Source organism: Xiphophorus hellerii, chromosome 7 (assembly GCF_003331165.1).
Source record: "Xiphophorus hellerii strain 12219 chromosome 7, Xiphophorus_hellerii-4.1, whole genome shotgun sequence".
Classification (NCBI taxonomy): domain Eukaryota; kingdom Metazoa; phylum Chordata; class Actinopteri; order Cyprinodontiformes; family Poeciliidae; genus Xiphophorus; species Xiphophorus hellerii.
The window spans coordinates 26,718,659-26,732,390 of record NC_045678.1 but is presented as its reverse complement, the minus strand read 5'-3'; the positions used below and the strand labels follow the sequence as shown (position 1 = coordinate 26,732,390).

The 13,732-nt window shown below is 35.9% G+C and overlaps 1 protein-coding gene across 1 annotated transcript; it reads right to left on the bottom strand.

The window, feature by feature from the left end:
• Nucleotides 1–80: 80 nt before the first annotated feature.
• On the bottom strand, nucleotides 81–13,611 carry arhgap15 (Rho GTPase activating protein 15). Its single transcript, XM_032568186.1, has 13 exons — nucleotides 13,504–13,611; nucleotides 6,435–6,609; nucleotides 6,288–6,359; nucleotides 4,942–5,082; nucleotides 4,706–4,795; nucleotides 4,523–4,621; nucleotides 4,285–4,420; nucleotides 2,961–3,095; nucleotides 2,539–2,637; nucleotides 2,288–2,365; nucleotides 2,012–2,146; nucleotides 1,709–1,814; nucleotides 81–665 (listed from the first exon to the last, which is right to left on the bottom strand). Exons 1-13 carry the CDS (start codon nucleotides 13,515–13,517, stop codon nucleotides 482–484), a joined length of 1,464 nt encoding a protein of 487 aa, XP_032424077.1. The 5' UTR covers nucleotides 13,518–13,611; the 3' UTR covers nucleotides 81–481.
• Nucleotides 13,612–13,732: the final 121 nt, after the last annotated feature.

Sequence of the window (13,732 nt, the reverse complement as noted above, 5' to 3'; positions counted from 1 at the left end):
GTTCTTAATTGAATAAAAACCCATTAGAGACACAAGTTTCTCTTCAAATCAGATTTTTCCAATTTGATAGATGTGTTGAGTTAAAAAAAACACAAGTTGTGATATTTATTATTTTTCATTGTACAGCAGGTCTGAAGGGAGTTTAGACAGCAACTATTATATACAACTATCTGTTTAATAAATTCAAACATTGTTTTTATAATAAATGTGTTTGTTTTTTTTACCTAAATTCAGTTCAAATGAAAATAAGCAGCAGTCACATTTGTTATGTAATGTTAAAATATTTGAATATTTACAGATTTATTTGATCAATTTCAGCAGTTTGTGTTTTAAAAACAAACTATTAGATGAATTTTGATCCAACGATGTAATACATTTAATCCTTTATACACTCCAGGTACCCAAACACTGCATCAGTTGAATGATTTTCTGATGATGAGTGAATCTGAGTCCATCAGTCTCATCTGACTTCCTGCCCGTCTCACATCCTGTCCAGGTCAAAGATCTCTCGGCTCTCGATTAGGATGAACTCCACGATCTGGTTCTGGTAAACCATGTTAACCGCCATGTTTCCTGCATCCAGCTCAGGCCACATCAGTGTTGGTCCAAACACAATACCGATACCCTGAGTGGACATCAGATTCTTTCTTGAAAATGCCAGAACTCTGAAAAAAGCAGAAGAAACATGAAGTCAGAGGGAGTGTCGGGTCAAGAGTCCTGTTCTGGTTTAGGTGTGAGGTTTTAGTCAGATATAGATGTGGTGATGTTTTATTTTTATCAATAATAGTGTCATATCTGTCTACAGATATGGCACTGTTATTTGAGGTCCGGAAGTTTGAGTTTGTGTATGAAGAGATTATTTCCTACTGGAACATGGCGTATATTAAAGTTAATAAAACTGCATATCCAGAAAGATATCTAGATGTAGAAAACTGTTTAGATGCATTATTCCACATTATTTCCATCGCACATCAACATGGATTTGAACTCACATTAGAGAGTAATAAACCCTTCCCTTGACACTTTCCCCATTTTAATATGCAAAAACATGTAAATATGCTGTGCCTGTTTGACTCTTTATTTTTCACACACAAACCTCTAAATTTAACAGTTTAGTTTAGTATGTTCAGATAAATAATATGGCTTCAGCTTCACATACTCACAGCATACAAACATTAAGTACAATTGTACAAATAATATAAATAAGGAAATAAATAATAGGTACATGTATGTATAATTACACCCAATATTTATTTCTGTCTTAAAGGGGCAGTGTTGCAGTCACACAGTACCATTTGATAGCACAATCAAGTAACTGTTACCTTCAGTTGTTCTAAAAATGCCGTATATCTCAAACATAACTTCGCAATTTGTCGATTTGAAATTGGGCCTCTGTCTCTTTAAGAAGCTCCTGCTCTTTCTGACACTTTGCCTTCAACATGTCATCACAACAGTGTTCTCCATTATGCCATTTACAACCATTCTAAGAACCGTTAGACTGAGAAATAGTTCACATGATGAGCTCAGAAGACGAGCAATTCCACCAGGTGTTTGCTAATTGACATACATAGACTGATGTATGCATTAAATTTCCCCTCTAGTGGGATGATGAAAGTTATTTCTGGCCTTGTAGTGGCAAACACATGGACATTTTAATTGCTCAGTATGTGTCTGGTGAGTAGAATAATATTTTTTCCAGGAGATTTACTTTTGCAGGTGGCTGAAAAGCAGCTTCATGGTGTCATGGTTGGGCTTCGGCAGCTGCTGGATCAGTTTCTTCACAGCCTGAGTTTTCTGTTTGTTTTCTTTAATCTCTGTTGAGAAACAACATCAGTGTCAGTTTCCATCCATTTGAACATCTTCGTCAAAGCATTTCATTTATTCATGACTTGATATTTTTAAATTTCAACTGCAACAATTTTCCCCATTGTTCAGCTAAAGCCAAATCGATCAGACAGACATAATAACCCAAAGAGAGAAACAATCTGATTATTTTTCAGGGTTTACTCACTGACTGCCTCCACAAACTGCTGGAAGAACCTGAAGGGGAACAGCGGCTCCGGCAGCTCACGGAAAAACATCTTTAGAGCTCCTGTGATGACGTGGATGTCCTCCCACTGGTTGTGATCCAGGTCCAGCTCTTCCTCTGGGACAGAACAGAACAAAAAGGGGTTTGGTTTGTCAATCTGAGGTTTAATCTTTAGTTTAAGTCACAACATTGTAATTAGAGAAACCAGCAGCAGATTTTCAGTTTTGATCAAATGAAATGCATTTCCTTCAAGCACACCTTGGTCAACAATGAAGCGAAGTTTCTGGATTGTGGCCAGATTTCCACTGACCCTGTAGATCCCGTCTGCGTCTAGACCTGAAAACATTGAAACAGTTCATGGACAATTAAATGATATGTATCCAGTCAGGAGATTAAGACACTCTGTCACTCTAGGTCAGCTGATTTAGATGATTAAGGTCTGACTGATGAATCAACTCTGTGTAAAAGGCAGAGCTGGCAGAAAATAATACATCTTCTGCTGAACGTACCTCGTTTCTCAACAGCTTCTAAACAAATCCTTACAAATTTAGGAACTGTGGTTCCTTCACGATCGCAGAGCGTCAGCAGGTGGCAACCAAATACTCGGTCTGAGATTTAAAAGGAGAAAATGTCCAGGTTAAAATATCTACATTCTGTTTAGACTTCATCTCTCAGGCAACAATAAAACAATTTATTAGTTTAGCACAGCTTTTCACAGCTCTAACTGCATTTTAAATGCAAAAACATGCAAATCATATCCATCCATTCATACTACATGCTAATCTGTGCAGAGCCACAAGATACATTCTAAGTTTATTATGTGGATGTTTTAATTTAATGTTTTAATTGCTCATTACCAGCATTAAAACATGGATAGATTCACTGATCGATTTTTTTTATAGAAATAAAAACATTTTTGATATGTTACAACCTTTGATGAGGCCTTTCTCCTGCAGTGTTTTCATGGACGGACGTCTGATGATGAACTTCTTCAGTCTGTTCTTCACTCCATTCTTGTCTGCACTGTCTGAGGCGCTGTGTTTCAGCTTCGAGCTGCCAAACACGTCTGGAAAACAATTAAATATTCAATTATAAGCTCATATTCGGTTTATATCCACATCCAGCTGAAATGGATCAACTCAGAGGAAAACTCACTTAAGAAATGAGTTTCAGGACATGGAAAGGTTAAAGTTCAACTGGAAAACTGAGTTTGAGATAAAATTTCTTTGTCATTTGGTGCACGTTGTAATGCATCACTACTAAAGATGTGCCGCTGTAGTTTTCCTAACTACAGCAGCATATAGTCTTAAGTGGATCAGAACAAATAACTGTTTTAGAATAGAGTAGAATCTTCATTTTCATTGTAACAATGAAATATTATACAATGAAATTTGGGTCCAATTCTCTAGATAAAAACATCTCACTTAAGAAAGACTGCAAATAATTACTTATATTGCACTTATCACATGATAAAAAGTTAGCTGAAAACTGCAATAGACGTAAAAATAAACATTTAAAATGATGTTGACGCATGTGAAAAAAGCTGTAATTCAAAAAAGTGAATATAAAACCATCGAGAAATTGATTGTAATTTCATGTAATCTAACTTTATTTTTTTAAATTAATAAAGTCAAAAATAAATTTAGCCTCATGGAAAAACAAATCTCACTTTTTCTCAAACTAAAGCTTTTGAAAACCATACTGACACCAAGTAATGTCTGTTTGAACATTGCAAACTAGTTCTTTTGAAGTAGGCACCGTTGGCAGACAGGAACTAACGTATCAACAGAAGTATCACATTATCATGAACTGTGTGGGCGGATGTGTGTTTGGTTACAGAGAATGCTATTTCTGTCACTTCGAGAAGGGTCCACAGTGGGTAGAGTAGGCACAAGTTGCAGAGTGTTACTGTAAGATAATTAGTCACGTTGAAGTAAAAAGTAAAGTCACTCACGCAAACGCAACTTATTATTACCTACCTCGATAATAACAAGGTATTTCCATTCAGCAAAATTTGCAGTAACTATTTAATTATTTTACTTTACTGTCTCCCATCTTCCAGATGTTTATTTTATTATCTCTATAGCAACAATAGGTCAATGCATAACCCCACAAAGCTGTTGTTGATTCCGGTTTGTGTCTCTGTTCATAAACGCTGTTGTATCTTATTTACAAACCCCGTGTTTGTAAATCCTGACTGAATCTGATTATGATTTAATCTTAATTTTAAGCATATAAATGTATTTTGTACTTACTGATGGAGCGTCTGTGAACTGGATTTCTTTGCTTCATGTTGGGTGAGACGGATCCATGTCCAGGTAAGGAGCTGTGCCTGGACAGTAAATCTGAGCTGTTGGACCTCCGCAGAGCAAAACCTTTGCCCTCTCTCGTCTAAACCCAAAGAAAAAATCACAGTGAGACATCACTCCAATTTTTATGCACCTGAAGGAAAACTATTTCACCAGACTGTTGGAGTTTGATGTGGTTTCTTACTGATGAGTCGACAGTTTTTCTGATGGCTTCGTGCCATTTGCTGGCAGTGGGGAAACTGTCAGCCTGGATGAGGTATTCACTTCCTGTGTTAGTTGTGATCTGGAACAGACAGAAAAGTTACAATTCAGTTTTAAAGATCCACAAGCTGCCCTTTAGACAAGGCGATGGCTCAGAGGTGGTTACCTGGAAGACATTTTTCTTGCTGGACTTCTCCGCTGCCCACTCAATGACGGCCCCACAAAGCTGAACCACATCAGTTTTACTTCCTGGTTTCTAAACACGGGGAATGTTGCACACAACATGAGCGATTAATGCACTTCCTGCTGACAACAAAGCAACAAACTGATACTAAAGAACTAAGCAGGTCAAGTCTCTGAGGTTGACTCTGGTATCATGGTTGAATTTAGACAGTTCCGTACCACACCGGTTTCCTGTTTGTCTTTATACAGCAGCAGTTCATCCGTGGTCAGCACTGTCCACATCGAAGTCCAGTTCTTCCTCTGCTTCTTACCGTTGTCTGAGATCTTAGCGACGTTCAGGTGTTCACCTTTCAGGTCCACCTGGGAACAATCAGAACCTTATTAACCTCATGTGTGCAGGGCCATGAAGGCAACACTAAAAACAGATGTGGCACAAACTGAGTCAAAACCCAACACAATGAGTCTGTATAAGAACGACACATTTACTGTGCTAATAATTCAGTGCAACTGCCTTGTTAAAGTTATTTAGCACAATAATTGTATTTCTTTACAGTGTTGTGTTAAAATAGCAGTTTTGTGGAATTATTAACAGAGTAATAACATAATGTGGCACCCTCACACAGACACATCAATTTGTTAAAACATGTTAATCAATGTGATCTGATTAAATGGAACTCCTTTTGTAGAAAAATAATCATTTAATGCACAATTTTAACATTACCATTGACAAAAAGCACCACATAACATGTTCAGTGCATATGGTCAATTTGTTTAACCATCAAAAATAAATACATCTTTAACCAATTTTTCAATATTTTAAAGTTTATTTGTTCTTTGCACAAACTTTTTTCTTTTTCTCAAACAATACTGATTCATCTATCACAGGTCAGAAAATAGATTTGCAGAATAAACTATAAAATCCAATTAAGGGGATGAACTGTCAGATTTCTTAAAAGTTTATTAAAGTTGCATTTTAGAGCATGTTGAATTATTTTGTACCTGGGATTCAAGTACAATCTATCTCCCTAAAAGCATCAGAACAGGCTTAGTGGCCTGACATTAACCAGGTCTTTAATTTCATAGACATCAGTTCAATACTCCATGTAGTTACACTCCAGATGTCCAAGAATTGACGAGACTGGTTGATGGTTTAAGTCATATTCTGTGTCCAGTTGTTTAAATAGAACAACACAACACATTTTCTGTGTTGCCACATTTTAGGGCAGATATTCTAAGCTACAAGCCCGAGATGTACATATGAATCAGAGCTTATGCTTGAGGACCTAAGTATAATTTTCCTTATATTTTACAATTTCCCAAAGCTTTGTCTTGGTCATACAATCCCAATAAAATATAAAGCTCTGTTCCTAACAAAATGTGAGAAAATTTGTGCACCGTATTGCACAAGATTTAATGCCATACATTTTTTAGTATTAGATAAAATAAAAGTTGACATGGAAATATAACAGAAAAGTGCCAAATGTTATGAAAGTGTATCTTATGTAAATTAATGTTAAACCTTTCGACAAAGACAGCTTATTTAAGTTGTGAAGTTTTAGACATACCAGTGGTTCAAAAGCTGTTGCGACTGAAAGAACCACACCGTGCTGAGATTGATTCCTGCGATGTCGAGATAGCTGAAGAAGAAAAACATGATTTAAAATCAAAGACAGATGGTGCAGCATAAGTTTGGTTCTGTTTGGTCTACACACAGGTTTCTGAGGAAGGTCCGAGTCCTGCAGGACCATGGACTTGGACTGGCTCAGACGGTCTCCGGAGCCCTGGGAGCTTTTTATCCTCATCTGAACCGCTCCCTGTGCTCCAGCGCCCTGCTGAGGAGTCTGAATAAGTGGCACTTGTTTAATAGCATTCTGAAGGTTTGTGATTCTGAGGAGAAAAGAAGACAGGAGGTCAAGTAAGACATCTGTTAAAAATGTCTCTACTTCAGCTCACAGTGACATCATCTTGCACTTTGCGTATATCCTAAAATGAGGTTTAATCAAGCAAGTGTATTTGTATAGCACATTTCAGCAACAAGGCAGTTCAAAGTGCTTTACATTATAAAATCACAAAATCAAAGAGTCACAAAAACATTATACAGTCACCAATTTGAATACCATCATCAAAAATCACCAACACACATTACATGGTCAATGTTGCATTAATTTTGTTTCAAAGGCAACTTTAAGCAGGTAGGATTTTAGTCATGATTTAAAGATCTGAAAGTTTTGGCTCTTTTGCAATTTTCTGGAAGTTTGTTCAAGATTTGTGGTGCATAGAAGCTGAATGCTGCTTTAGGACGCAACCAAGATGTGTCAAAATTTAGACATTGCTTTAAGTTCCTGTTTTATTTTGAAAATCATCCAGATGCACTTTAGTGAATGTATTTGTTGCTTTTTGTTTCCTGCCTTCCCTGCACACCTGACTGCAATTAGCCTTAATCAACTCAGCTCAGTTGTAAAAACCCTTCCAGTTTTGTCCTCTGTAAGGATCTCGCTCCTCTCATTGCCTTCGGTAGGATCTGTTTCTTTGCCTTCTGTTATTTAATTGTTCTGCACCGTCATAGGATCCCTGACTTACGTTTGTGATGATGAGGAATTTTTCTTTAACACGTTTCATAAAAATGATTTTGTTCTTTATTCCAGTCTGATCTGATCCTCGCATTTAACTTCCTCTCATTTGTTTTAGTTTTTTTTGTCTCCCACTTGACTGAAAAAAATAAAAATCTGAATGTGCAATTAAAATGATCTGAATTACAAATCAATCCCAGGTTTTTGTTTCACAATTTACCCTGTGTTTTCATGGAGTATAAAGAAAAACATGTTTCTGGAAATGCTCCTTGTAAACATCAGACATTTAACGTGAAAGACCCTCGACACTATGTTTATTTGGGAACATTTAGGAGCACAAAGCAACAAGTTCAGTACCCATCATGGTTGTTGTGCATATATACAAATTGAAAGTTGTAAACTACTAACGAGCTTTTCCGGATGTTTGTATCTCACTGAACATGCATTGTCATTCCCACTACACACTGTTTCTTGTGTGACAGTTGTTGGTAACAAAAATAATGGCAAAACCCACTCACTCTTACCAGGTTTTTAGAAATGTTACATTGTTATAAAAATACTTCAAAGATGTGTAACTTTATTTTTTTTAAAGGCACATACAGCTACAAAACGTTCTGTGTAAATGTTTGCCAAGATGCTAGGCTAACATTGGCTATCTGCCCCTCTGTTTTCATTTGACTTGTTGATAATTTGGGTCATAACATCGTGTACAGACAAAACTTACACAAAGATTTTTCTCCTGCCTCAAAAACTAATCTCTTTACTTTTAATGTTCTTAGTGACTATAATTTGGCATCCTGCTGCTCTGTGTTCAGGTTTCTCCCCCATTAGTGTGGTTATAAACTTCATCTTATAGTGTCACATAGACAGGCCAGATCTATTCTGTCTCTTACTGCTCTTTCACCTTGAAAAACAGCATGGTCACCCTGATAAGAACTCTTGGAGTTCTCTGTTTGAGTTAAAGCTGGAGGGGGAGACTGTTTTAGGTTCCTGTTTTCAGCATTGATTGCTTCACTTCACTTGCACAACACTAGTCCTTTTGTCAAAAAACTGAGAACATTGAAAGTGTAAAATCCAAAGTACTTCACATTTCCCACAAAATTTCTACATACTTTATACTTGAAGATTTAATGGGTCAAGATTATTTAACTCATATATTTAACTTGTCCCTGTTCCTGTTTTCAGCATTGATTGCTTCACTTCACTTGCACAACACTAGTCCTTTTGTCAAAAAACTGAGAACATTGAAAGTGTAAAATCCAAAGTACTTCACATTTCCCACAAAATTTCTACATACTTTATACTTGAAGATTTAATGGGTCAAGAAAGCAAAGTATAACTGTGCGTCATCTAAATACTTTATAAATGGAGTTTATAAATGGATTTTTTACTGCTTTAGACAGAATAAGATATATCAGTGTCTTATTTTGTGTGTTTTTAGCTTAGCTACAGACTACTGTTTGCCTCCATTTCACTGGCATGTAATGAATGAACAAATTTAACAACATATTCATATATTTAACTTGTCCCTGTACCTTTTTTCACACTTAACAACAGATGAGTCAGTCAGCAGCAGCTCTAACCCCGATACCAGCACAACCTCTCCCCCCCGTCCCAGTGAAAAAGGTGAGCAACACTGTATTCAGTGACAAGCAAGTTAGCATCATTCCTGGGAATCTGTGGATTTTTCCTGTCTCTCTACTCTTTTTACAGTTACACAACAAAAACAATTTATTTATTACTCACAGAAATTCAAACAATCTTTATAAAATCTTCCATTAACACACTTAGCAGTGAGTGAATGATCTGATTGGTTGTTTTTGGTCAGATTGGTGTATTTCTTTAGACAGCAGTAGCAGCTCAGGGAGGAGAAGAATAATATTTTCACAGATTATCTGTTTTAAATCAAACTGTCATGACATGGTGACAGCTTTAACAAATGTTGAAAAAACATTTTTTATTTAAGTTATATGCTGCAGCTCAAGCAAAATGCAACAACATAGCTTTTTTTTGAGAAGTCTTTATTGCTTTGTGTATATTTTGCACACTGCCTGTGACTGTTTCTGTTGGGGAGAGACATTTTAATGAGGTAAAACTAATAATAAAAACATTTTAAGCAACCTATTTGCATGCAGTATGTGGACTGTTGCTTGTAAAATTCACTAGCAGTGAATATTGTGCTAAAGACAAAGAAAGCAAGGCAATTGCAAGCCTTTTAAATTGTGCTGCTTTTGATGGGTCAGATAGACTCAAGAAATCCTAATAGCATCTGCGACGGGGGGCCCACTTTTATTTTTTGCCATGGGGCCCAGGATTCCTGGTTGCGCCCCTGTTCAGTGCTATAATTCTTGCTCTGTGGTAGAAGTATCACTGGTGACCTTTCTTTAGGAGTACTCTCAAGTATATTTGAACCTCTAAAAATATACACATTGGGTATGTATTTTGTAGAATAGTACATAAACGTCCTGGTCAGAAGTGTTTTATAGACATAAATATGCCTTGTGGTCGTAGTGAAAGCATGAGTAAGCCCTTATGTCACCTATCAGAAACCTGGCTTTATTTAGTAAATGAGAATAGCATACTTTTGCTTCATGCAAGCTACTTCTCCTGTGTTGCATTTCCAATGATGTCTGGTTTCAGTTTTACCAAAACTATTGACTTTCACTTGTTCACTTGAACTTCAAGTTTTTAGAGACTGCTTGTTATAAAAGGCTAAAGTTTGTGTTGCAAACAGGGAGAGTAGATTTTATAAATTATTGTTTTTTTTACATAATAGGATCAGAACTATTTGCATGGGAGCCATTTACACATTTTCTGGTTTAGTGGACATTATTGATATATCAAATGCATTTCCTCCTGCTGGTTAACAGGTGTAAGTCTATTACACATTTCCCAAAACATTCTGATTAAATGGCATATAGACTGTCAATGTGCCCATCTTTAATTATTCTGAAAAATATTTTCCACATAAAGTAACATCAAAGACTTATTTTATGACTACTGATTATATTTTTCAGTAAAATAAAGATTAATAATCTGTCCAAATTGTTTATTGGCTTTCATAATTTCTTTAAGGTGTTTGTTTAAAAAAAGAAAAAAGTTAACAATAATTAGTTAAAAAAAAAAGATTTCTCTGATTTTCTGAAACAGAATCTGACTCTTCAGTTTTGGCTTCATACAATTTTAGCATGTTAGTTGTTATATTATTAATAGTTATATTAATAGTTTATATTTTCCGCAGGTGTAATGCAGAACAACACAGAAAGTACAAAAGACAAGGATGTTAATGTCACCCAGATTAAATAGATATCAGACACAAGAAAGATAGAAATTAAAAATTAAAACTGACATTAGTAAGGATGGAGATGACACCAAAAAAAGATGCAGATGCAAACAGTCTATATTTTAATGAGATGTTGATGGGTCTTTTAACAGTGTTCAAATAAGTAAAACATGAAGTGACAAAGTCTAGATACTCGCCTCATGTTTTTGGTTCACACAACAGACAGTTTAAATCATTTTAGTAAATCTTGTGGTTTCTTGCTGTTCGGTCACTTCAGTTTTACACATTGTAAAGTGTTGCATCAAACTAACATGTTAAAAAGGTGCATGTCAAAGTAAACATTAAACTGTATAGGTTACAGAACAGTAGAGGCTAAATGACAGGAAACAATGAGGTTAAATGTGTTAGCAGAAGTGATATCTTTCTACTTGTACAACTTAAACTCAAGTTCTCAGTAAATAGAGATTCATCAGAATTATATGAAGTTTAAAACAAAACACATAAATGAAATTAATGGCAACAACAATAAAAACATTTTTGTCTTGTTTTTAAGAAAGTGTTTCTTGCTTTGAATCAAGTTAGTTTTACAAACCAGACAAATGTACTTTTTTTCAGACGACTGATTACTTTCACTGTAGTAAAAATCTTTAGTTGATGTATCCATAGCTCTAGAACTTTTTAAAGTATAGTTTTTTATTACTCTTTCAGTAGTTCTATTATTATAGCTGGTCATTTCTTTATTTTCTCTATTTGTGGCTCTTCTTTTTGTATATTCTGGTGTTGCTCTGCTACAAACAGTGCACCATGTCAGACAAACAAATGAAACCAGACATTTACATAACATTACATAACAAACTTTCCCTTCACTGTCTGTCATGGAATCAGATTAAATGTTCCCGTTTTAGGTCAGGTATGATTACCAAAAGTTTTGCTATGTGGCAAATGTCCAAACAATGAGAGACAGAGGTATTTTAGACTAGTTTTGTCATATCTCCAAAATTAGAAGGTTACATACATTTATATTAATATTGTTGAAGTTGCCACAAAATAAGTAGAATATAAACAGCATGAGAGTCATGTCCAGCCACTGCATTGTTCAGGAAGGAGACAGGTTTTGTGTTACAGAGTTTAGGTGTGAAACAAAAGCCCTTGTGAAAATGCTAACTGGTAACAACATGTCAATGTCCACAGCAAAACAAGTCATATAACAACATGGGTTGAAAAACCACTCAGCGAGGAAAACGTCCTTCATTGAAAAGCAACATTAAGGCCCAAATCAGGGCAAAAATAAATATTTTGCACCATGTTCTGTGGTTTGAAGGAAACAAAACTGAAGCGCTAGACTATAATGATCATATTTAGATTGAAAGATGGTTGTAAGCATGAGAACACAATCCAGACTGTGATGTATGAGGGCTGCTGCAGGAGGAACTGGTGCACTTCACACAATATAGATCACATTAAGGGGAAATAGCATTATGTGGAAATACTGAAGTAAAATCTTTAACAATCAGTCAGGAAATTCAATTGTGGTTGCAAGTGAGTGGTCCAAATGAGCAATCACCGTAGTAATATCACCAAATTAGTTATGCGGTGACTTAAGGACAGCAGAGTCATGTTGGAGTTGACATTAGCTCGATCTCAACCCCATAGAGAATCCGTGTGGAGAACTGAAATGACATTTTTGAGCAAGAAAGCCTACAAACCTTGATTAAGTTACACCAAACAAAGCACCAGAGAAATTAGCATGAGAAGCTTGTTGAAGCTTCTCATACCACCAATGTTACTCAAAATGTCTGTCCCAAATCATTCAGTTAAAAGGCAAAGCCACAAAAAACTAGGGCACTGTGTAAACTTTAGAATTAGAGGAAAACTTAAAGAAAGCTCTCTTTATTCTGCCATTAAGGAAATAGAAATAATTCTGTTAACATAACTGAAAACAGGAAATGTTTACCATGATTTTCACAGGGATTTTTTAAAGTTGTCATTTTGTGCTTAGTCTGTGAACATCTGATTTCAAACGCAAAATAATTTCACCTTTTATAGCAGGGATGTTAGTTTCATGGTTTTGTTCCCGTCTGCCCCCAAATGTCCTCAGTTACTGGTTGCATGTTTTTATCAGCAGGTTGTCAGTTTATCACTATTACTCATCTTTTTCCTACATTTACTCTTCTGAGAGCTTGTTTGTACTTTTTCTACTCAGTCCATTATGATCAGATAAAGATGCCCTGTCCTGAAGAACATTAAGAAGAAAAAGCTCCATAGGTTATGCTGCCGACAGAAGCTATAAGGAAGCAATAAGTGATTTATATTGAGCAGCCCAGACTCCCACATGCTATATATTAATCTTTGTGATGCAGATTTTTTTTATTGCATGTTAAAGTAGGATATTGTATTTATTTATTTGATCAAAATTTATGTAGCTATGAAGTAAATGTTGATTCAGTGCCTTCTCCTCCTTCATAAAATCAGTTAAATTTCTTCGTCTTGAAGCTGATAAATAATTTATAGACCCCAGGAAGGCAACAATGATCCGATCCTCATAATGGCCCCTGAACTAAGTGAAAGAAAGAAGAGGCTTCATTAACCGGAAACTGACTGAAACCGTCCAAACAACGGAAGCTCATACTTTAGTCATGCATGAGATCTTTTATAAAACAAATTCAAATAAAAACTATACAATTAAATTATCCTATCGTGTTCCTTCCCCAACAGAAAAAGGTAATTCAGAAGCTGATATCAGATCTTTAAATGTAAGAACACTGCAGATGTCTGTTTATGAGGAAATGTCAAACCTGTCAGCATTTCAATTACACTAAATCTTAATTTCATTTTATGCATCCAAAAGTGGCAGTAGATATTTAAAAAAAAATGCCTTTTGAAGATATAAGAGCCTATAAGCTGAAGAGACGAGTTGAGCAGTCTTACCTCGTACTCGCCATCCCCGTATGTGCAAAATGTAAATGAAGAGACACAAATAGTTGAGGCCTAACTCTTAGAGGAAGTATGATTCATCACGTGGCTTCTTCAAACCAGCCGTCTCTCAAACTGCTGCAACCTCCCCATTTCCTGCAAACGCAAAAACATTTAACCTCATTCTCCTGAGACTAGACCCGAACCGCTTCCCTGCTTCTATTAGAGCTGACTGATCATCAGC